We start from the raw sequence: 24,623 nt of genomic DNA, 5'->3' as shown, positions 1-24,623 counted from the left end.
TATCATTATATAATCTGTCAATTTGTGTTATATTTTATGCGAAGAGATAAAAGTATATATACGCGGATGGATCTGTATATATAAATTGTGAATGTTTTCTAAATGAAACTTATATACATAATATGAGAAAAATATTATTTAAAAATTGGACAAATTTTTTCAAATGAAGAGTATTAGATATCGATATTTTAATAATGAATTAATAATTTTTAAGATGTAAACAAATAGATTTTTTTCTATTTTACGCACTTCTTTTTAGCTGCACTTCTTTGTTATTTTCTCGTGGCTAAAAAATCATTAATATTGCATGCAATTGCATATATAAGAAAAAGTATAATGTATATGGACATATATGTATATTTTATATATATATAGCACGCGCAATGGCGTAAGCATTCGAAATGTCTACGTCGCTGGATGTTCCGCGCCGGCCATTGCGCGGTCGTGTTTTGGCCGACCGAAAAGATGGCGGACTCTTGTTTTCAAGATCGCTCGCGCACTCGGCACGTCGGAACGCGACTGGCACGGCTTTGAAAAGTAATCTCGCGCGAAAGTTGACATGCTGCACGCGTGACAGTCGCAGCCGCGGTTGAACGTCGTTGTGACAATTCGCGTATGCGATCCCCGCGTCGTCGTCGTAGCGCTCGCTCGCTCATCTCGGCGTCCTCGTCAAAACGAGTAGTTCCGAACGAAGAGCGCAGCTCGCGCACAAGGATTGTCCGAATTCAGAGTGCTGTCCGATCATCTTCACGTCCCGCTCTGATGTGTTGCGGGATCGGAGCAAGGATGCCATCGAGTGGGTGAAGTGGTCGCGCGCCATCGCGGGTTTCTCTAAACTCCCTCCCTCCCCTCTTCGCCCCCCTCATTCCCCCTCCTAACTGTGTGTTTACCGCTCGCCTGCTACGGAGCGCGATTTTGGTTAGGTTGCTCGAGTAAATCTTCCTATACTTGTTTTTATGATACCAGAACGTCGTCGCGCGTGTTTGTCGCGGTGGTTCACGTTACAATGTGACGAGCTATCGTTTTTGTGAACTAATGATCATTGAGTAGCAGTCTCACACGATGGCAAACAGCGATTTTGACATGGAGCTCTTCGAGCGAAGACTCCATACACTGAAAGACTCTCAGGAGTCTATACAAGGGCTCTCTGCGTGGTGTCTAGAGAGAAGACAGCATCACAAAAAGATTGTTGCCACTTGGTTGCAAGTTTTGAAAAAAGGTAAAATCAAATAAGCTTTCAATCCTCACTCTCTTGTATATATTTCCATGATAGGGATAATAGTAAATTCCTTGTTAATATATGTTAGATCAACTGATGTTTTATATAATTTTATTATTTTAAAGATAAATTTCTTTTGTGTGTTACAGTAAAAGTCGAACATCGGCTCACATTGTTCTATCTGGCGAATGATGTTATTCAATACTCAAAGCGGAAGAATTTTGAATTTGTGGAGTCGTGGGGCACTACTTTGCAACGTGCAACAACTATGGTTCGTGATGAGAAAGTAAAACATCGTATATTGAGAATCTTCAAAATATGGGATCAGAGGCAAGTCTACGACGAAGAGTTTCTCGCCGATCTGTCCGGCTTAATTTCGGCAGCACCAAAAAAGAAACTGGATCCCCAGCCAACTTCGCAATCCGAGGAGTTTCAGGCAGCTTTGCTCATCTCTACAATGAGATCTTGTGCGACTCTGGAACAAGCGACTGATGCCAGACTTCGTGACTTAAGGGAAAGTAACATAGACATAGAATCTGCGGAAGAGTTACGTGCGTCGTTAAAGGATAGAAGGCGTATGGAAGATGCGGAAAAAGAAATAGATTTGGTTGCAAGAAATGTTGAAAATTATGTTCGATCATTAGAGGCAGAGATCAGGGAAAGGACACAAGTGATTGAGTTATTGGAACAAGCAGATCAGTTTTATGAAACACAACGTGGGGAGGTTAAAATAGTGACAAATGTAAATGTTAGATTTTGCAAAAGAATTAAATACCAATGATTTGTTATACATATACTGTATGCATTTTTTCGTGAATAGGCGTACCGGAATTTTGGTAGTCGTGTGAAAAATTTGAAGAAAAAATTGGACGAACTGCTACCGACGTTCGTCTCGCCGATACCTTCACCGGACGTGAACGCACCCTCGCCGAGTCCCGATAGCGATATAGAACTCCCAGGAGACGAGATTCAAGTGGCAAATAATCAATTGGGAATAATTGATGTAGCACCACCATCCATCTATGGTTCATATTCTCACGAGTATGATCCTATACCTGTACCTGCACCTGACTCGGTACAAGGCAACGAATCGACGGATTTTACCAATAATTTTCCCTCTTTTATAGGAGGAAACATGGATTTTGGTAATATGGTGAGATAGAGCAATATAGTTGTGGATATATTATTTTATAAAACACAGAAAGTTTAATGACTTTGTACTGTTATAAACAGATAGTATATTATCTTTTTGCTTTTTTTAGAGAAATTTGTTTAATGAAAGATCCACAACACCTCCTGGGATGTCTCAACAGTATAATGAATCTTTGGAGGTAATTATTTATTGTATATTTGCAAGATTGTATTAAAAACATACACATTTTTTAACTTTTATTTTTAGGCAAAACCAATAGAAGTGATTAATATGAGACCATCGAAGAATGAAAACAGCAATGCTGACTTCAATATATCTAGTTTCTTAAAAACAGTTCTTCCGTCTTCCGACGGAACGCCAGATCCGGGTCGAATACCAGGTCTGGGCCTGGACGTTTCTGAGAATCGAGTAGAATCGCCGCAACGCACCAACTATAGAAACTCGCCTACGTTAGGACAACTTCCCGTAACGCCTGTGATTTCAAGAATGATGGGTAGTCAGGGTGTGCCACCCCTTGGTGGGGCTGGTTTAAATAATTGCCAGATGAGTCACAGTACTCCATTGTCGGTTCGCAATCTGCCTGCTGAATCCCACACACCCTCTCCGTATTCCAGTCAAAACAGCCAGAGTAATATGACAGGTCCCTTTGATGGTTCTGCTAACTCTAGTGCAGTTAATCCTTTACCACCTCCTCCCTTACCACCACCCATTTTTCTCGATGACGAAAATTGTTACAACAAATTGCCACCGAAATTTCCCACGTGGACGCCACCGAATGAAAGCGTCAAAGAGTCAGCCAAATGGGAGGAAAAAGGTAGATAAACAATACTTTATAAATATAATTGTTGGTTTCGCCATTGCTGCGTGGTAATACAGGCTGTTTGATATAGCGAATTTCGCTATATGTTCAGGAAAGAACAGCATGAATCCCACGTGGCCCGGCGAATGCGACGATAAAAACAAGAGTTCATGGATGGACCGCGACGGAGAGAGATGGGACTCCAATAATGACTCCACATGGCCAGGCAATGGCAGAACGAAGAATGACATACTATCAGAGACCCCTGAATCACCGCCCATGTATGAGAAAGCTGGCTTCGCCGAGCCGGTGGAATACAATGAACCGCAACCACAAGAATCTCTTAATACCACAGGAGACGTGGATCACAGGTAGTATACAATTAATTTACTTATATATATATAGCATTTTACATAATTGAGTGGCTAAATTATTTATTTATTTATTTATTTATTTCATTTGTACAGAGTGATCCCAATTCCTATGGCTGTCGAAAATCAGCTACCGTATCGTTTGATGAAAGCAGCAGATGTAGATCATCGTAATTTGATTAGTCTAACGGGCAGTCCAGCAAATCACAATCTCGGTGATTCATCATTGCCTTCTTTGCCCAACAACAATAATCTATGGTCCACAAGTGATCAAGATTATCGGTGAGTTCGTTAGGTTAAGTTAAGTTAGATATTATCTCTTCTTTCTTTTCATGTAATATCATGTATATAACTATATATAGATATATTACATTTCTTGTATAATTTATATTTCTTTTCTGTCTCTTGTATATAATTCTTATATAATTTATATAATGTAGGCGACGTATGCAACCCGGTGATATCGTCGAGAGCGTCGATATGGAGATGTCGGATGACGAAACTGATAGCAAGCCAAAAAATAGAGTCCTCGTTGACTTGAGATCGCAGGATCACGATATGCGTGTCGGCATGCCTCCATCGGCTACATCCCATCTCGACATGGATATGCGTATAATTTCTCTTCCCGCCGGACAGATACCAGGCTCTCGTGGTGGTCAGCTCGGACAAGATGTGCACTTGATGCATTCAGGACCGCCACCACCGCCGTCGCTGTCGCAACAACAATTTCAACATCAAGGTCAAGGTGGTTTTCGGCAAGAGCAACCGGAATTCTCTCATCGTAATCAGTCGGGAGATTTTCATCGAAATCAACCGAATTTTCATCAGAACAGATTACCGCCGCCGAACTTTCTGCCGAATCAACAGGACTTTCACCCGAACCAGCAAGAGTTTCATCAGCTTCATCAATCGCAGCAAGATTTTCATCAGTCACAAGACTTTGAGTATCGTGACAGAGAACACACTATTCGGCCCAAACAGGATTTTTTGACCGAATCATCGGGACGCGGTAGATACTCGCAATCGATGGATCATCAACATCAACGCGATAATTCGTCCTTCCATAGAAACGAACGGAACAATCGCGGAAACGGCGGGCGTGGATTTCCAAGGAATCGCCGCGATCGATATTCGGATGATCACAATATGAAGCAACGCAATAATATGGCAAACAATCGTAAATCAAGATCGCAGGATCAACAGCATCAATCGTCGCCGGACACTTTGACCAACAATCGACCGTTGTTACTGCAACCACCCGACACTGTCGTAATCCTAGATGAGGAAGGCATGCCAATTGGTATGCCGGATTTCGATCAGGAAAACAATGTACCATCCAACATAACGGATGCTCAAACAGAGCCGGAACGCGATTCCGACAATTGTCAGAACTCTTCGATGCCACAAGCACGACGGACATCACACGATCCATCGAGTTCTCACGAATCTGAGCATAATCAGCAACAGCAAGGTTACCAAATAGGCCCCGATCACGAGCAAGTACTACCCTCAGTAAAGTCGGATGATCAGCCATCACCGTCGATGAATCAAGTGACAGTTATTCCGATAACATCTGATAGCGTCAGCGATGACCCGCAACAACAAAATCAGTATGTTCCTATTTCAGACTACGAGGAACATGTAGAGTCGGCCGAGCACTCCGATCCTGCGGAGAAGACAAGTGCGATTGACAAGTGCGAGTCGATCGATCAGAGACAAGAAGTGAATTTCACGGAAAACGAACAATTGGACGAGTTGATGAGCTCGACCACATCGGGTAACGAATTGAAAAGACCGTCGACGAATGGTAGTTTTGACGAACAGAGCCACGATGAAGGAAGTTCTAACAAAAAGAGAACTCTTTTGCCGAACGGTCCACAAACGCCGAGTGCTAGCGAGTCATCAGGACCAAACGGTCCTTCGCCGCATGTTGGTACATCGACGACGGAACTGCATCCCGCCATGATGTACGAGTACGACGGGCCGAACTTTCGGCCGCGCCTCGGTGCGCCTTTCCCGCCCTGGCGAGGTGGACCGCCGCCTCCACCTTCCAGAGGGAATAGAGGTTTCAGAGGTGGATTACCGCCACGGGGCCCATGGATGGATAGAGGGCCGCGTGGACCTGCGGCCGGTAACTTTTCGCCGAGAGGACTGAAACGCGGAGGCGGACAGTTTCGGGGCGGCGGTGGCTTCAGAGGCCGGGGACGAGGCAGTAATTGGTAGATAAGCGCAAAATTCGAAAGATTCGACGACGGATCTCAATTACCGTCGTAATCTGACCGAAAACATTACGAAGTGCGTTTTGCACCCTGTAAATATGCGAACCGTTGTGTTTTGACATGCAGACACATATACATACACACGCGCGCATTGCGCGCGTACATACTTACCATACATATACACACACGATTGGCTCCAGATGGAAATCTTCTGTAACGAAGATTCTTCATATCCTTCTGTGTGCGATTGATTCGCCTATATAAATATATAAATAAAAAACTATAAATATATAATATACATATACATATATAAATATACGCATATTACATACATATTACAGATTTCGTTAAGATCTTACAGATATTATCGAAGCGGCTTGAGTTCATGCATGTATATATATGTATGTACACATGTATATGCTATTCGTGGATCAGATAATGATTAAGAAAACATGTGATGAATCAAGTCGTTCGTGGTCGCTCCGATAATGGCTAATCAATACCACCACCACCACCCTCATAGATTTTCATGTAAGGAAAATTTGTGTTATTGATGTACATGCTAGAGGAGGATTGTAATGATAAATCCGTCAAATGAGTAGACTTGTGCAAAGAGAACCGTATTCTGGCGAACTAGGAAGCAAGATTGAGCACTGGAAATCGCAAATAACGATAGTTAATTGATGATTGATAGCTGATTGATAACAACGATTGAAACTAATGTAATTTTGCTGAGTTCAAATTTCCATGTGTATGGAAACTACTAATAATGCGAAAAAATAAATTCTATGTTTGTTATGTACCGGGAATTGAGCTCATCAAAATTGTATCAGTTCCAATTTTTGTGTGTTTTTTTAACTCAATCGTTGTAATTTATTCTTCACGGATCTTCTATTATTTTCCTTCCTCATTCATTTTTGAACATAAGAACCACGATCACCTGTTTCCCCATCTTCAACCTGTCTGACTACGCTGTCTGCTGCTTGAGCTTGAGGTTTATTATAAAAAGAAGAAAAAAAGAAAAATGCAAAAAATACAGGCGTATTAATGAACCACCTAAGTATTTTAGTAAAATGCAGTGTTTACGTTATGGTCCGTTTCGTACATTTTCCCTATTGTTGTTTCTCAAATATATACATGTAGATGAATGTTTCTTAGTAAATCGTTTTCATAATGAAACGGCAATAAATAATTAAGTTGCAGAAAATCAATCTGAAGCGTCATGTTTTCAATTCGTTCTTTATAAACTACAGAATCACATAGAATCGTTTCGTGTATAAGATATTAATTCGAGAGAGAGAGAGAGAGAGATAGGCTATCGATATAAGGTGCTCTTATGTAATTGTTAATATTTTTCTGTAGTTGTGACCAGAAATAGAAATGTAAAGCGAATATAAAGGCCATGCCGGAACGATATGCTTGTTTCATTAGCCGCGCACAAAATTGTTTATTGTCCTTTGCAATTATTTGCCTATTTAGGTATTATCACGTGTCTTTTTAACAAATATGGATACGATGAATTATTAGCCATGCGGATTTCGATTTTTTATTTAGAAATTCTATGAAAATTGATTAATTTTTATTTTTATTGCATTGATCAGTATATTAATTTTTTTTCAATGTTTGCCAATTAGTTTATACTATGTTACGTTCCATTCGGAAACAAGCGAATCGTTGCGATGTATACGATATGGACCGATAGTGAATGCGCATAGGAAACAAGTGTAGCAAAGGCAAAAAGAAAAAAGAAAACTCTGATTATTTAATAAAATAATACCGAGGACCTTTCTCCAATACTCTTAAATTCATCGATACTAAACCGTATTCCTGTTCTCGACGCATTTTTTTTTGAGCGCCATTTTATCAACGCACGTAAATCATCCGCGACTCGTAAATGTGTTATTATGATTATTGCGATAACGCATAAAACGCACACACTCGACGACATATACATTTATTCGACCATATCTTTTTTTTACAAAGATCGCGATCTTAACACACGCGAGTGACCCATTCTTTGTACGTTCTTATTTCTGATTTTCCTACGCGATTAAGAAGATTCAATCTCTTCTGATTTATCGATCCGTTTTGTTGCTCGTCATCTTCTTCATTTTTTTTCGATATCGCGATGATGGCAATTAAGTTAGAGCATCGTTTACCGGCGAGCGAACAAAATAATATTATTTCGATCACCATGTACCACTAACAAATAATAGTCCTCCATAAGGATCGAACACGGAGAAATATGTAAAGTACATGTGGAATATGATCCAATGCGATTTAATAAACGGGGTGGTGTATTCAGATAGAAAAATATATACTTTCGAAGATCTTGCACGATCTACTATTGTATAGTATTGAGTAAATGCATAAAATTCCTCACACGTTTATATTGAGATTTACGATACAGGCTGTCTCAGAGATGTGTAAAATCAGTAATAGAATTATATATATACATATATATATGTATATATATATACATCTTTTTTCCGGAGAAAAAATAAATTTTAATAAAAATCTTTTGTTAAATATCATGCGTAAATTTTAGTGTGTGTATACACTAAAAATTACGTGTTAAAGACAAATATATATGTGATATTTAAGAAAAAGATATTTATTAAATTTATATATATATATAAAATAGACATTTATTTTCCATTTTATCGAATATCTATTTATTATATATTATATAATTAGACAAAGCTGGAGATGCAGCTGATTTGTGTATATATTTAATAATTGTTAATTAACAACTTATTATGAATAAGTAAAAAAATAATGTTCTCTCTATTATTGATTTAAGCTCTTTAACATAAATAAAAAGTTTCTCTATATAATGTCTAGCTGAACAATTGAACATTTGCTATAAATTATAATAAAATAGTATCGAATAAATTGTTTCAATAAATACAGTAGTTCTAAGATATATATTAGCAACAGAATCTTATTTCTTCAGTAATTATTATCTGATTTTATCGTTTTTAAATAGAAGTGTATTTCTAAATTATAGAAAAATTTTTTATTGATAAAAATAAAATATTAATCTAAATAAAAATTACACTAAGAAAAAGTAAATTTGCAATTTAGCTAATTTTCCGTCTTGAAAATAAATTAAAGCTTATCTGAAAAATTTAACATTGAAAATTCTACATATATAAAATTCCTTAAACAAAAATCCGCTTCCAGTCTTTTTGCAGCACTATTATGATACTGATATACATTACATTTGAGGCAGCCTGTTGTATATATATACTGCACTTTTTTTAAGAAACTACATTTTGATTTGAAGTTTTGATAGGAAAGCCATTCTTTGTTATTGAGATAATATGATTTATGTAAAATATTCTAGCTAGAAGTGCCTTTTTTCATTAAAATTAATTTTAATTTTGTATTTTTTGGTGCAATGTAACACATATCTTATTCTCTGATGTGTGACAAAATCACGAGTTCTTCTGCAATTTAATTAAATTAATCGAATATATTTGAATTAAGAGAAGAGAAAATGAGAAAATGAAAAGAGAGTGAGAATGGAAGAGAGAGAATGAGAGAAGAGAGGGTCGGTGGAGGGGGCAGAATAATCGATCCGAAACTCTATTAATAAGCGAGGCTCGATTATCCCAGTGAATTATTTTGTACATTAATGTTTAATTATTTAATTCTAGACGAATGTTAACGAATTTTATATCTCGATATAAAATGAATATGCATACTGTGTATGCGATAAGTTTTGTACATTGCCTTATTAAAGAGATTGACGTTTATTAACAATTACGTTGGCAGCAGAAATTTATTATCCTAATTATAATTTCACATATTAATGGTATATTGATATACCAAGCAGACATACGTTGTATGTTGATGTTAATTATCCGTTAAAATATTGATCTAAATTTTTACGTAATACTGGAATTATAATTAGAGGATTTTTATGATCTATGAGGTATGAATAAAAGTATGAAGCAAATATACGGTAATAAATATTTTATTGATCGTTTGATATAATCACATTTTAGTGAATTATTTTTATAATATTTAAAAAATATATATACAAAAGATATTTACAAATAAACAATTAAACGATCACTTTGCCGTTACTGCATTTGATATAAAAATAAATGCGTTATCTTTCTTCGCAATCTCGGTTTTGTATTTCGTGATACGCAATTGCAACCGTAAAATGAGTCGCAAAACACTCAGAAAAATAGACGAACACAAGGAAAAAAATGAGATGTCGTCAAATATGCCTTAAAATTATATAATACACATTTACTAATATTTTCAATATTATTTTGAATTATTTGCTTGCTTGAACCATGAAGCGAAAAAAAAATTTCTTTCCGTTATGGAATTTCTTATTGCGACGTACCGTCATCTACATGGTCGACAGAGAGATATGTGCGTATTTTAAAAGTCAAATATTAAATTATATTATTTCGCGATTGTATTACTCTGTTTTTGATTTAACAGATACAAATTAATGAATACGATTGATCAGTATCGCTCTTTTCACGTAACAAAATATAGTACAGAAATATTCAGTGAAAAGTATTGTTGCATATGAGAAGCGAGCTGGTCCAATATATCGCGATTAATAATTACTGTGCACATGTAAAGTAACACGATGCAGAAAAAACATCGTATACATCTTTCGAACGCTGTACAATATAACTCTCTTGTATATAATAAAAACGTCGTTAATTACGTACAATATAGGTATATAGATCTCTTTCATCTTTTGATTAGCAATATGACACGGCAATAAGTGTGGCCAGTGGAAATAATCGTCATTATCGCGATATATCTCGAGAGTACAACCTATATAAATCACTTGAGGTATATTCTCTTACGTTATTTTATCATCGCGCGTTATCTCCCGCGCTTCTCATTCTTTGGTCTCTTGCACTTTCTTTGGTTTCTCTCCGGTCTTGCTTCCTCAAACATTACAGAGTGTAACTCGTAGGTCGCTTCTTATATATTTAAACAATGCCATTATTTTCATCTCTGTATCGATTATTTTTATTTACATTGCGAATATCGATATATTGCATGTAATGTTAAAAAAATTTTGATATGAATATATCTTTACACAAATATGTTAATATTATCCGATATTACATGTCATTATATATATAATTTTATAGAGTGATGTTTTTATTGTGTTTTATCTCATTTTCTGCGACAATGGATATGTTTTCAAAAGTAGAATAAAAAAGATATTAAATGAGAGATTAGATATGAGACAAGAGATTCATCTTAAAAGGATGTTTTCATTGCTACTCACGTTTTTCTCGTGTCACCACTATTAATTTATAATGTATATGTTACAGAAATTCCTTTTATATAATTGTTATCATTGGAATCATTTCAGTCATTTAGAAACAAATATCATATATAACAGTAGAAAACGACTGTTCGGTTACACCCTGTATGCTTTTACACGATTTGTCGATCGAGAGATATAGTTTGATCATTAAAATTAATCCGAATCATCATTCGTCGTTTGTCATAAACTAGTGCTCTCTTCCTCCCCAAAATCCGCCTTTTCCAACATTCCTTTCTCATCGACACCCACAAAGTACGTCGTGACTTTTCCTTTTGGTTTGACGTACGTTTCACCACGTAGATGACACTTGACACCCTGCTGTTGCAAGACGGCAGCCGTATCCACTGTCACCTGACAAATCGAAATGCAGATCACAATCGATTTCACGAATTTATTGTCTTGTGAATAGTAATAAAAATTCTACTTGTATTTTTCCAGGTAATCCGGTAGTGTCCATTCTGGATGCCATATTTACGGCGTCGCCCCAAATATCGTACAAGGGTTTTTGAGCTCCCACGACACCAGCCGTCACTTCTCCGTGAGAAATTCCGATTCTCAATCTGAAAGATCACGTAAGAGAGATTTCATATGTATAATTAATATATAATTCCTTAGAAAAAAATAACAGTCGTCGTTAAATTTTATATATACATTATTATAGATCATTATATCTTAATTAATTCGTCACAATTCTTAACAATTTTGCTCGCCGCTTTTTATGTGCCTGCTTACAATTACTCACTTGTAAGGTTTCGATGTGGTGAAGGATCTCGCAATCATTTTATCGAGCACAGACATCATTTGTACGGCGAATTGCGCCATCACCTTGACCACATTGTCGTTGGAATCCTCTTCACTCTCGGTGCTATGCATCGAATTGCGTCGGCTAGCTTCCAACCCACAAGCTGCCATATATGTTGTTCCTAAATAGAGAAACAATAATATAGAGAAATTTTGTAATTTCTTTTTTTACATTCTTTGCTAGTAGATTTATTCTGAAAATTTACTAAAGTAATTTTTCAGAATAATTAAATGAAATATATATCAAATCATCTATTTATATATAATTCAATTTATATGATTATATTTGCGTATTAATCTCTCTTTTCAATAAGTTTTTATTTAGAATTTTAAATTAATTAATAAGATTTAAAACTTATATGCTTATTAAATAAGTATGCATTTTATAGCAAAGTTCTTAATTGACATAGCAATGAAAATGTCAAAGTTGTCGTTTAGAATTCGGCTCGTAAATATTAATCTATTCATCATTTTTCAGAAAATGAATTATTCATAAAACACTCACCGGCGACCTTAATTTTCTCTATGCGACACACGAAGCAGGGTTCGAAAAGTAGCTTGTCGAATTCGCAGATAATCTCATTCAGATCGATAAGAATATCACTCTCGTCAATTGACAGCCCTGTCAGAAAGGCGAACATTACGGCGACATTGCTGTGAGCCTCGTGATAAGGTTCGTTCTCCTCACTTCGATTCATGTTTAAATAAAACTCCGCTAGAATCAAGCGAGATAATTAATCTCGAGTAATAATTAGTTTGAATATTAAATCATTATTGTTATACGTTATTTTTATCACAACATTATCGTCTTAATCAATATATCGATCCAATATTCGAGAGAAATGTATAAAATAATTTAAAAAAAGCGTACCAACGTGCTCCGGCAAAATGTTACGGAGTAGAAGCTTATTGGCATTCCTCGTATGAAATGCTTCATCTTGTTCCTTTGTTAGCTGACGTTTCCACTGGTAATCCAGCCTGCTCAAGTACTCTGCCTAAACGAAGATGTTCATAAAAGTTAACTTATTAACGAATAACGGCGACAAGATTTCATGAAAGTGCGATTTTGGAAGACTCACCTGACGATCGATAAGATGTAAGGAAAACGTGAGAAACACCACGGTCAATATATGCGCTACTTTCGGTTCCAAGTAAGGATTCCACGTGTCGCTTGACTGAAAAATGTATGTAAAATACATTTTATTTCGTACTTAAAGAGAAACAAGACTGTTTCTTTTTAAAAAGATGCGCATAACATACATGAAATAGATTAGATCGGTTCACCCAAACATTCCACGCGTAAAAGGCTACCACGCAGATACCTATCATCAATTTCAAAGCGTAGTGTACCCTCAGGAAGAGAAAACTCGTGAGGATCGCCAACGAGCAGGTTTCCGTCATTTGCTGCAAAAAAAGAACCATTGATAGCAACATCGATATTGTTGAGACAAAAAAAATAGTTTCACGTGAATGAAATTCTGCACCGTGTACCTACTAAATAATCTTACCCAAGGTGTAGCCAAGCACTCTAATTTGGAGGCGCCGATCTCCAACATGCTGGATGTTATGTTATTGTTGACATTTCTACATTCGAACTGAAAAAGATTTTAATATTTTTTATCGCGTTATGAAAAAAGTGTTCTATTTTCTAGTTTATAGCTATAAAGTAATTACTTTAACGATTTTATATCACAGAAAAGGAAGCTAGATTTGTAAAACATGCGGATGAAATAATCAGCAGAAAAATAAAGGAAATAATTGAGAAAATTTCTTACAATCATGTCAAACATGGCACATGCCGCCAACATTATTGTAATCACCAGGTACAAGATTGTTCTCAGAAGGGCGCTCCATACAACCTGTATCAAATAAAAATAAAAATAGAAAAAAAATTATGTGATTAAATAGTAAAGATATACAATAGGACTTAAAGATAAGTGCAAGAGATAATAAATATTAAATAATAATATATTCACCTTTACACTTGTTTGATAAAAGAAATACAGCAATTTGTTCCGTGGATGCGGAACGTGTCCTTCGTGTTCGTCGTGCGGGTCCTTGCAACGATTCCACACAAAGTGCATCCACGTGAGAGGTATTAAAATAATCAAAAACATCATCGCTGATGAGTAACTGACAATTGTACTAAGATAACATCTGAAAGTTTAGTAAGACTTTCGTAATTATTACATTGACATTGATGATATTTATAATTATCAGACTAATATTTGTGATATATGTACTGGGAGAATATAAACGTTGGTATGAGATACATGAGCCCCATGAAGAATAATACAAAGGCAGAACAGCCTATGTAAAATTTGAAGAGAGGATCCGGTTCACGCAGGAATGGAATCTCCCAACTCCATTGCCGAAACGTCAGAAAAAGTGGATTTATGTGCTTCCAGTTGCTCCATTGCCTAAAAAAAATCGAAAAATTGAATTGTTAGTAATTATTCCTTTAATTTATTGTATTAATATTTTTATTTTTTAAAGATAATTTTGCCTGAAATTTAAAAATTTAATATTTGAAATTTTTTTCTAATAAGGAAAATTTTTAAGAATCAAGTCTCTTCAAATATGGAAGAAGAAGTCTAATAAATGTTCCTTTATTATAATATAAAATTGTGAAAAACGTACTCCCATTTATTAAGAGGCATCTGATTAATAGCGTTTTCCATCTCGGCGTCCGCTGCTTTCAACATTAAATGATAATCTCGTAAGCAAGAATCCATGAAATGCGTTCTCCGCCTGTAAGTGGTCGCAAAAACGTCCGCCTGATTGTTCGTCAATTTCGTCCTGGAAGTGTTGCTAATAATGGTGTGGGAACGCCCATTGTAGAATTTGATGTAATGTTTGTTAGGCGTAGGATATGACAGAATCGGCGAGTCCGAACTAATGGCCTTCAAATTGTTCTCGCTGTTCTGCAACAAAGTTCGTCTGTCAACGATGCGAAACTCAATGGGAATTTGCTCGACCAAAAAACAGTTTGAAAGATCAGTGGCGTAGGAGTATTCACTCAATATTACATGCTTGATTTTTTTTTTTTTATTATTATAACATGTAGGGGAGATCTATAGAATAACGGCTATGAGAAAAGCAGAATGTATAATCATTAGAAGAGAATCTTTATTAAAAATCTTCTCGTGTGTGTGTGTAAATATAAATGAATAACTCGATTTGCAGTTTTTCAAGGATATAAATTTATTTGGATCTTTAAACAAATCTGTGGATGCATGGATTTATAATTGTGAACTTGTAAATTTACAAATTAAGAGATCCAGTGCACTTATAGATATTTGTGAACGACAAAAATAAATAGAGTTGTCACATATTTAAATAAAAATGTTTTAATTCAAATTGATTTAAAACGATATTATAGATACGAGTTATGATTTTCCTACGCCACCGGGAGACACGCACCGTATCGGTACCGGCGTTTCTGGCAAGGATGGTGTGATGAGGTAGCTGCGTATTCTGTATTTTTGCAGGACCTCGTCGTCCAATCTTTCGACCGGGACGCAATTGTAATCGCTCACGTTAACGAGATCCAATGTTTGCTGAGTCACGTGGACTTTGCCGGGCTTTCCAGTCTGTTCCATCTTGTTTGCTATCATCACGTCGCGCGACCAAACATCATACTGCCATTTATTTGTGCCCAGGATTCCAGATATAATGTTGCCCGAGTGCACGCCGATCCTCATGTTCACGTCGACGCCACTCTCGCGATAGACTCGGGCTCTCACCTCGTTGATGATTTTTATCATGTCGAGGCCTGCGTATCATTTAAAAAAATAATATTTAATATAAAGAAAATCTCTCTTTTTCTTTGTCTTTATAAAAATACCCTTACATGTCCCGATTATTAAAAATCGTAATTTTATGCTGAGTCACGTGGACTTTGCCGGGCTTTCCAGTCTGTTCCATCTTGTTTGCTATCATCACGTCGCGCGACCAAACATCATACTGCCATTTATTTGTGCCCAGGATTCCAGATATAATGTTGCCCGAGTGCACGCCGATCCTCATGTTCACGTCGACGCCACTCTCGCGATAGACTCGGGCTCTCACCTCGTTGATGATTTTTATCATGTCGAGGCCTGCGTATCATTTTAAAAAATAATATTTAATATAAAGAAAATCTCTCTTTTTTTTTTTGTCTTTATAAAAATACCCTTACATGTCCCGATTATTAAAAATCGTAATTTTATAAAATATATTGTAATAATTAATTTGTATTCATACACATGTTTTAGGAGCATCTTTGAAATGTCTATTCAGTTTATGCACGAAGAGGACTTTGAAACTTAACCAGGCGCCTACATCACGCTCGCCTTCACGAGATGACACGAGATATAAAAAAAATTGTTATTTACCGAGATCAACGCAGCTTTTGGCATGCTGGGAATTCGGCGTGGGCACGCCGCTCACGCAGTAATAACAATCGCCCAAAAATTTGATTCTCAACACATTATGCCTCTCCGACGCCTCGTCGAAACTACCGAACAAATCGTTCAAGGTCTCCACCAGTTTTCGTATTGGCAACGTTACGGTAAGTCCAGAGAAATTCACCACGTCCGCGTACAAGATGCTCACATTGTCGTGCGTCTCCACGCATAGATCGCTGGAAACAGGATGATTAATCTAACGAATAATCGCGCGCAATGAAATATCTCGTGTTTGCTATGAAAGTAACACGTACCTGTGCGGTCTGCCTTTCGGCAGAGGGCTTTTCTTGTGCTCCTCTATGAATTTGAAAATATCCCTAAAATCTTTTTTTATTTTCGCAACTATATGTTGCGGTAATATACTCCGTGTTAATTGTTCCTGTAAATGTCAATGATCATTCTGAGCTCTATAATAAAATATGAATCCCCAATTTTTCTTAAACCATTAAATCTCTACAATTTTAAATTTGGGCAATTTCATTTTTTTTTATTATTAGATTACACTTTAGATTACTTTTCGTTTATCATATCTTCGTAATTTTTAATTTTACAAATTTAGAAATTTACGTGTTTTTGTATTCTTCGTAGAAATATCACAGTAAAGAGTAATGTCCAGAGAGTTAAAGAGCGAAAGACAAGAGGAATTCACAATGTGCTTATAGCAGCTGCGTGTTTACGTGCCTAGCATCGCGGATTCATTTCTTACATTCCCCATACGAAATACTGTTTAGATCTGACGCGCGTATTCTATTACATATAATTTCAATTAAAGTTAGGAATCTTTCTAAGAGATATTTTTTTTTAAAAGAAGAAAAATTTCTTTTTCTCAGTATAAAAAAATTATTTAAAAATTGCAGAATATTTTTAACTTGATAAATACGCGATAAATTTATTCCACCGATCCAATTTACATATATTATAGTCTAGACTTACTTCTTGGTCCTTTTCATAATTAAGTCTGAGCGTGGATTCGACACACTTTCGGCGATCTAGGAAGGAACGTCTGATAACAACCTCGTTCATGAACCTGAAGTAAAGTCCCAGGCCGTTTATGCACACAAAGTATATCGCATCGGCGATAATCTGTAGTTGAGAAAAAGGAAAAAAAGAAGGATTATATTCTTAACTACGCCTATCTCGCGTCAATCTCGCAGATTACGTCAGGCAGTTATACCGCTGTCAGTAGAGGGCTTACCTTGGTAATGTGATCGGACGTGTTGCTATAGGTGATTAACGACAGGGTCATCAAGTAACACATGGTGGCGGTAAGGCCGAGCACGAAAGCATGTGAATTCTTCGTGATCGGCAGAAACACGTAACAAGCTAGAAGCGCGTGTGTCGCGTATGCTGGTCTAAAAATGAAATATGTATAGATGTTACATACGCATTGTATACACAATAGTAGTACATACATATATACATAGTAGTACGTACATATGTATATGGTAGCGAGTTCGCAGATCTGTGCTTATTAATGGAAATTGAAAGAGCTAAAATATAATCCGCGCTAATGCGCGGAGAGATCTCGGGCTTTAAATGCAACCGCGTGACACCGTAGAAAATACGCGCCCGTATGTGCATCAAGGATATTTTCAATCTTTATATTAAATCTTTACGTCAAAAAATAATGTTTTATTAACAGCAAATTATATACATAGTATTAAATCGCACTTCATAAAAAAAAAATTTTTTGTGTTTTTTAATATATACATCTTTAGATTCTTGAAATATAAAGAAGTAACGATTGAGACAATTTATCTGTTTATGTGGTTACATATATAAAATTATCTTAAACAAGTTATTTGCGTTATACAATCATCGCCTTTTTATTTTTTATTTTTTTAAGCGTGTCATAATTGCACAAAGAATTCGTTGCGCAATTGATAGTCACATGATGTGCAAAACTTTATTACAAAAATATACTTTGTCTATGTTAGTAATTGGTATTATTTTGTGCCGTGTGCTCGATATAGATGATATCAACCGTTCTAATATCAGTCGTCCTTTTTTGGCAACATGTTACAAAAATAAAAAGAATACATCTATTTTTATCAGTAATAAATATTTATATGCTTAGACAGATAGTTATCACGGAATGATTTCGATAAACTGTTCGTTAAAGAAGTAACTGTCACTAGGAAGTCTCTGTCGAAGGCTGATGCTACAATAATGATAATAATCAGATGCGAGACCTTGCACAATTATTTGCTCGCTTCGCGAGTTCGTTTATCAGTACCTTATCGGCGGGATACCTTCGGCGTAGGCGTAGGTATAATATAGAGGAATAGCTAGGTCAGCGGCAACCAAGAGCACAACGATCAGCCAGGAAAGCATGATTGGCAAATAAGTGTTTTTGGCGATAATTTTCGATCTGAATGACAGAGCGATCATAGGACAGAGCAGAGAGCCTACGATACAGTAAACTACAATGTCCGGCAGGCATTCCTTTATGCTGACCTAGACACAAGAAAAAGAAGTACAAACACCTTTTTCAATCATGTCATTATTATAGATTCTCAAGATTCGCATTTAAATACTCGTAATCATCTTAAAATCTATGCAAAAATCGCAAAATCATATAAATAATATAAATAATTATTATAATCAGGATCAAAAATATAAGGATCTTAATATTTTCCTAGTCTCTATGTGACAGGCATTCAATTTTTGTAATATATTCAAAGGTCTGATTTTTCTGATTACCTCTGTTACTTAGAGACTAATATACATATATAATATTGCCAGATACACACATATATAAAATAAAATACTGTGTCCTAAATAAATGTTGAGCTTACCATCGTGATTAGAGTCAAGCAATATGTGAGTCCAAGCAGCAGTTGCAGCAAGATGAATATTGAGAGATAACCATATTGTAATCGCCTTTGATAGATCGTGTATAGCTTTTCTAGGCTTTTGTACTTGAATTGTTTCTGAAAGTAAAAGTTTGCGTGAGATCGTAATCGATTCGCCATCGAATCGGCAAATTATAGATAATCGCGATGTTCCAGATATTTGCGCGCGAGACACGAAAAAGTGATTATTGCGGCAAAAGTATACAATCGTTAATCTTGTAGATATTTCAGTGATTTAATGAAACGATGAAGAGATGTATGCAATTAGCAAAAAAATTTATTTTTAAAAGAAACTTTTGGAGAAATCACTTGTTGATTTTAACGAGATATAATCTATTCGTCATATATATAATTCTTTAATTTTTAAAATTGTGGATTGTTTTCTAGATTAAAAAAAGGCTCACATATTTTTTTGATTAATAATTCTTTTTGTTCAAAAAGAATCAAAAAATATGTGTCTTTTATAAATATAGTTCTTATATAAATATAATTCGACATAAATCTCTACAGTTAGTTCGCCACACATGTGATGTATATCATACATAATTTATTATCCAATTAAACCTAAAAATAATAAATAAAAAAAACACGTACATTCATTAACAATCGATTTGATAAACAGTATCTTTGCTTTTTATTTTAAAAGTTGAGTTATAAATTTATCGGAGTATATGCACTGTTATCGTTCCATAACGTTGAGACATCAGTCAATATAGATTATGAGAATGGATAACATTGTCATTGTGCGAAACACAGCGTTACAACTCATCTCAGCGAGCATAGGTTTCGGTTCAAAGGAAACGAGTAAATATCAGTCCAAGAATTATTTTTTGTATTTCATCAATAATAGATACTTTTATTATACAATCTGTTCCGCGATCTATGAATCGATGATTACGTCAGAATTTCACTTTATTGAATGACAGCATCATCAATATCAGAGCAAAGATGTCCTTTTATATCGGAGCAAGAATCTCCTTTTATATCAGAACAGCTGTTTTAATTGATGTAAAGCTATACTTTTAGATATGTAAGAATACATGGGTTTTACATCATCGCTTTTATATCACACTATTAGTGCCCGATGGATTTTCGTATCGATTTGCACACAGTGTCAAACGAATCATATAATATACAAATTATGCGAATAGAGAATACTCTCTTACTATATATGAGAATCTTTCCTTCTTTATTCTTTTCAGAAGGTATCCTCTGTTCAAACGCGTTGGATTAATTTTCTTCTCAGATTATGTTTATTATGTACAAAAATAAGAAGATGGGTTTAACAATCGATTAATCAGCTGATCAATTGAGTAACTGATAAATTGGTGAATTAACAATTTGTATTCGTTCACTTTTTTCACTTTTATCTCACGTACCACAAATTGACGTTCGAACGTGTCGCGAAAATTAAATTTTCAACTTGCAACCCTTTACACATACATCGCGAGAAGGTTGCCAGTCGCGGCTGTGTCTTCCTCAGCATTTCCGCCCGCACGACGGTCGCCAACGATCTGATAATCGCATGTGCGTGGCGCGCGTAAATTACACAACTAGGCTCGTAAAAATGATAAACCGCATCCTCGGGCGCAGTCGCGCGGTCCCAGCTTCTTTAACATACACTGTGGAATGCACCGCAAGCTCCCGTTGGATTTGCTCATTTCGAGCTATTGGAGCACCGGGATTACGGCCGGGATTAATTTCTACGCTGCGTATATGCGCATAGCAAGATGCGTTCACTTAATTCTTCTCTGTGTGATGCACTTATTTTTCTTCAATAAGTTTGATTCACTGATATTTGGAGCACACGTAATTTTAATAATTTGAACAAAAAAATTGACTATATTTACATATATCAGTTATATCAATAAAAATTTCTTTTATTTGATAATTTATTTCATAATAAATTTGGATGTGTGCAAAAGTAAAAGTATCTTGCTTCTTGAAATATGGACAATTATGCTTTTGCAGCAATAATTAACATTTCAGAGTTAAGAATCTTTTTTCTTAAGAATTGAATGATAGATACTGCCGAGTATTGAATATCGAGTCGTCAAGCTCGAGTATTGAATGTGGAATATTGAATGCTGACGAGATATTCTGGTTTTATCTTATTTATTGAATGATATTCATAAGAACAACTGACGAATGTTGCGATCGAGTAACGATTAAAAAAGAACAATTACTTAATTATGCTCTAAACAAAACGTCATGTCATATTAAAAATTTATACACACACACATAAAATATTTTCTTTGGAAAAAACTATCACGTCTTTGCCTCGTTAGAACTTATCAAACTGTTTTTTAATCGTATAAATTAGAATTTATTCAAAACGTTTAACTATTTTTTTCTCTGATAAATCCGAAAATAAAAATTTTGAAAAGTGTCTCTCTCTTTCTCTTTCTCTCTCTCTCTCTCTCTCATCTATTTCTTGCAATATATATCTTGTAATAAAATTAAGTACACTTTGCTATTTCAACAGAGTATTAAACTCAGAATTTTAGAAAGGTATCTGCATGCATCGTAATAAAAAATTTCCTCTTTGACAATTTTGATGTAATAATTATTACGAAATATTTCGTGCATTGTTGCGATCATCAACCGCACATAAAATGTATCATTATCCTGGTGATCAACGGTATTCAGATAATGCGTACGCACAACATATCGGAACGTAGGTCCACGAAAAGGTAGAACGTCTTTGCTTTCGCTGGCGGATACTCACGTATCACTGGCCGAAATTTACACTATGACCCGAGCCAAAGTGTGACTTTTCGCGATACGACCACACCCGCCGAAAAATTACGTCCGTCTAAAGTGCAATTAGCCAAGGTGCGCTTAAAAGCACCTCCACTTGCAGCCGGCAGCAGCAGCAACAATCGGGGGGAAACGTGCTTCCGTACTTTCGTCTCGCGCGTGCGTTTTGTCCGCTCGTTGCCGTTCGCAGCTTGGCGAATCTCGCTTTCTCTCTCTCTCTCTCTCTCTTGTCTCGCTGAATATTGATCTTCAATCTCAAATTCATACAGCAGGTCTCCTTTCGTTCTTTCTGTCTCTCTCTCATTTCTTTTTACTCGATTCTCGTCCTGTATATCTCTCAGTATTGTCCGTCATTTTTCTTATCTTTCTTATCCTTCGAAATATTCGGATTATGACAATAGCATCGATTCATAAGTGACTGTTATATTCAACAATAATTATATTAGATAAAATGTAAAAATATTTTCTAGTAGTATTGAAAGCATTAATTGTGTTAGACACTTTTTAATCAATGCCCTCGTAAGCTCTATCGAGTATTGATTTATCAGTACGACTAGAGAATCGAACTGAAATAAACTGGATCGAGAAATGAGAAAATTTTCCCTCTAGTTTAGAATAACGCAAGGTCGTGCAAAAATTTATGCGATTCGGAATGATTTACTATAAATCGAACGACATGATTTTTGAAACGATTCTAAGAGAATTCGTAACGAATTAAGAATAAAGAGCGTTCCAATAAGGATAAATATTTATCAAAATAGAAATAAGATATTGCTTTACGTTTCTTTCTCGAATTTTTTATATCGATAGCAGAATGAAGAGAGAAATGTGTGAAATTCCGACTTGACTTGTCTGTGACAAGTTTGTGACAAATAATCTGCATGCCAGCGTTGAATGGATTAGAACGAAGGACGACGCGTCGATGATTGAATCGCTTTTTCTAAAATAAACTTTATCGGATGCTGCTGCTGATACGCGCGCCGATAACACGGTAAATAACTTGAAATCGAACATGATGCAGGAGAGAGTAGGCTGTAGCTGCATTTTTGTGTGTAAAAGTGAGAAAAAAAGACAGATAGAAAAACTTCTTTCGGCTCTGCATAAATCTCTTCGAGTTTGCGTTCGCGAACATGGAACGTGAGATGTCATACATCCTTCGGTCATACAGATAAATTGATCGCAGAACTGTCGATAAACTGCACTTTCGAAGAATTATTTTTTTTTCTATTTTTTATTCTTTCTTTTTCTCTGTTTAGCGAATCATTCTCTCCTGATAGTAATTTTTTGCTAAAAATTTTCCTGTAATCTTATTTTCTTCGCGCGACCTTATCGGGCGGATTTCATTTTCTTGATCGAAACTATGTTTTGTGTAATTGTACTCGTTGATGTTAATGCGAAAGATTGAATTCAATATTGAATGCAGCAAAAATATTTTATATATTTTTAATTAATATAAAAGACAGAATTTTAATAATTCGGATTTTCAATTCAAAATTGAAATATATATGCTGTTCTCTAATAAAAAAATTAAAATATATAAAAATTGAAATATTTATAACTTTGGAAAAAATGCATAGCTAAATATGTTCCAGACGTGTTTGCAAAAAAATCATACATGCATGTTCGCATGCGTGTGTTTTTTAAACACATTTTTTCACCAGTATAAACAGATGATTAATCAATTACTTACCCTCAGGCTAGACCACGTCCATTCGTCGAAGCTGTTGGGGGAGACAATACGGCCATCGTCATTTTGCAGAGAGCTCAGCGACGCTCGGGTCACCAATTCCACGTCCATCTTCGTTCCGCTGTGGTCCCACGTGCCAATTTCAAATCATCCCTCGATGACAATTATAGGACGATGACAACGGCGATGACGGCGACAGCGAATTCGCGGCTGTTGTACTCATCGCGGCGGCAGATCCGCGAGAAGACTGATCGCATGAATGGCAATCGAAAAGTGAATCACCCCATGCACTACCTGTGCCGGTTGTCCGTGATGGTCGCGCCAAGTCAAACCGAAGCTTTATCGTGATAAGGGAAATGGGCCACTCGAAACACTCCCTCTGACTTTATTACCTCGTGTATCTTTTTATCTCTTTCTTTCTTTCCCTCTCTCTTTCCGTCTCCCTTTCGTTTCAATTAACTATAATGCACACTCCTGGTTTTTTATACCTGCAAACTCTACCTGGTGCACAGCATGGCATCGATTGTGAATGATAAAACGATAAGACAGATAGAGAAGATCGAGGAAACAGTTTGTTTCTTCGTTGTCAGGAAAATTGAGATTCTCGTAGCAGGTAAATATGAAAGCAGGTATAATGAAATATAATTCTAAACACTTTTTCGAAGAGTTCACACGGACATCTGAAAGAACAATACCAACAAATATCTCGATAATAACGTAGTTAGAAACATCCGCTCGCTGGCATTCCAGAGAAGATTTGCATTTCTTATTAGAGTCATCGTAAAATTCCCTCTGCGTCGAGAAATATCGATCATAAATAAAAAAATTAAAATATATAAAAATTGAAATATTTATAACTTTGGAAAAAATGCATAGCTAAATATGTTCCAGACGTGTTTGCAAAAAAATCATACATGCATGTTCGCATGCGTGTGTTTTTTAAACACATTTTTTCACCAGTATAAACAGATGATTAATCAATTACTTA

At 35.9% G+C, this 24,623-nt stretch overlaps 2 protein-coding genes across 3 annotated transcripts; one reads left to right on the top strand and one right to left on the bottom strand.

Moving 5' to 3' along the window:
* Positions 1 to 328: 328 nt before the first annotated feature.
* On the top strand, positions 329 to 7,166 carry LOC115235707. 2 transcript variants are annotated; one of them, XM_029807649.1, is made up of 8 exons: positions 329 to 1,219; positions 1,369 to 1,961; positions 2,040 to 2,372; positions 2,482 to 2,550; positions 2,619 to 3,186; positions 3,284 to 3,542; positions 3,639 to 3,824; positions 3,983 to 7,166. In XM_029807649.1, exons 1-8 carry the CDS (start codon positions 1,063 to 1,065, stop codon positions 5,763 to 5,765), a joined length of 3,948 nt encoding a protein of 1,315 aa, XP_029663509.1. In that variant the 5' UTR covers positions 329 to 1,062; the 3' UTR covers positions 5,766 to 7,166. The 2 variants fall into 2 exon arrangements, with proteins under 2 accessions (XP_029663509.1, XP_029663508.1); XM_029807648.1 differs by having other exon boundaries at positions 330 to 1,219; positions 3,263 to 3,542.
* Positions 7,167 to 9,727: 2,561 nt separating this feature from the next.
* Positions 9,728 to 24,420, bottom strand: LOC115235708 (adenylate cyclase type 2). The gene is made up of 20 exons (XM_029807650.1): positions 23,639 to 24,420; positions 19,132 to 19,266; positions 18,570 to 18,790; positions 17,529 to 17,685; positions 17,267 to 17,416; positions 16,588 to 16,712; positions 16,262 to 16,509; positions 15,309 to 15,660; positions 14,526 to 14,804; positions 14,129 to 14,305; positions 13,862 to 14,042; positions 13,661 to 13,744; positions 13,394 to 13,480; positions 13,146 to 13,289; positions 12,965 to 13,060; positions 12,757 to 12,880; positions 12,391 to 12,600; positions 11,827 to 12,007; positions 11,509 to 11,644; positions 9,728 to 11,435 (listed from the first exon to the last, which is right to left on the bottom strand). The coding sequence occupies exons 1-20, from the start codon at positions 23,744 to 23,746 to the stop codon at positions 11,265 to 11,267; spliced, it is 3,366 nt and encodes a 1,121-aa protein (XP_029663510.1). The 5' UTR covers positions 23,747 to 24,420; the 3' UTR covers positions 9,728 to 11,264.
* Positions 24,421 to 24,623: the final 203 nt, after the last annotated feature.

This window comes from Formica exsecta, unplaced genomic scaffold (assembly GCF_003651465.1).
Source record: "Formica exsecta isolate Colony F162 unplaced genomic scaffold, ASM365146v1 scaffold233, whole genome shotgun sequence".
In the NCBI taxonomy this organism is placed as follows: Eukaryota; Metazoa; Arthropoda; class Insecta; order Hymenoptera; family Formicidae; genus Formica; species Formica exsecta.
Note: the sequence above shows the minus strand (reverse complement) of the source record. Positions and strands in the feature narration are given on the sequence as shown.

Excerpts from the sequence above, each read along its gene's own strand:
- LOC115235708 (XM_029807650.1), bottom strand. The coding sequence starts at position 23,746 with ATGGACGTGGAATTGGTGACCCGAGCGTCGCTGAGCTCTCTGCAAAAT. Across the intron at positions 19,267-23,638 it reads GGACGTGGTCTAGCCTGAGG|AAACAATTCAAGTACAAAAG; the intron begins GTAAGTAATTGA and ends TTTTACTTTCAG. Across the intron at positions 13,061-13,145 it reads ACCGATCTAATCTATTTCAT|TCAAGCGACACGTGGAATCC; the intron begins GTATGTTATGCG and ends TACATTTTTCAG.
- LOC115235707 (XM_029807648.1), top strand. The coding sequence starts at position 1,063 with ATGGCAAACAGCGATTTTGACATGGAGCTCTTCGAGCGAAGACTCCAT. Across the intron at positions 1,962-2,039 it reads AGGTTAAAATAGTGACAAAT|GCGTACCGGAATTTTGGTAG; the intron begins GTAAATGTTAGA and ends TTTCGTGAATAG. Across the intron at positions 3,187-3,262 it reads AGCCAAATGGGAGGAAAAAG|CGAATTTCGCTATATGTTCA; the intron begins GTAGATAAACAA and ends TGTTTGATATAG.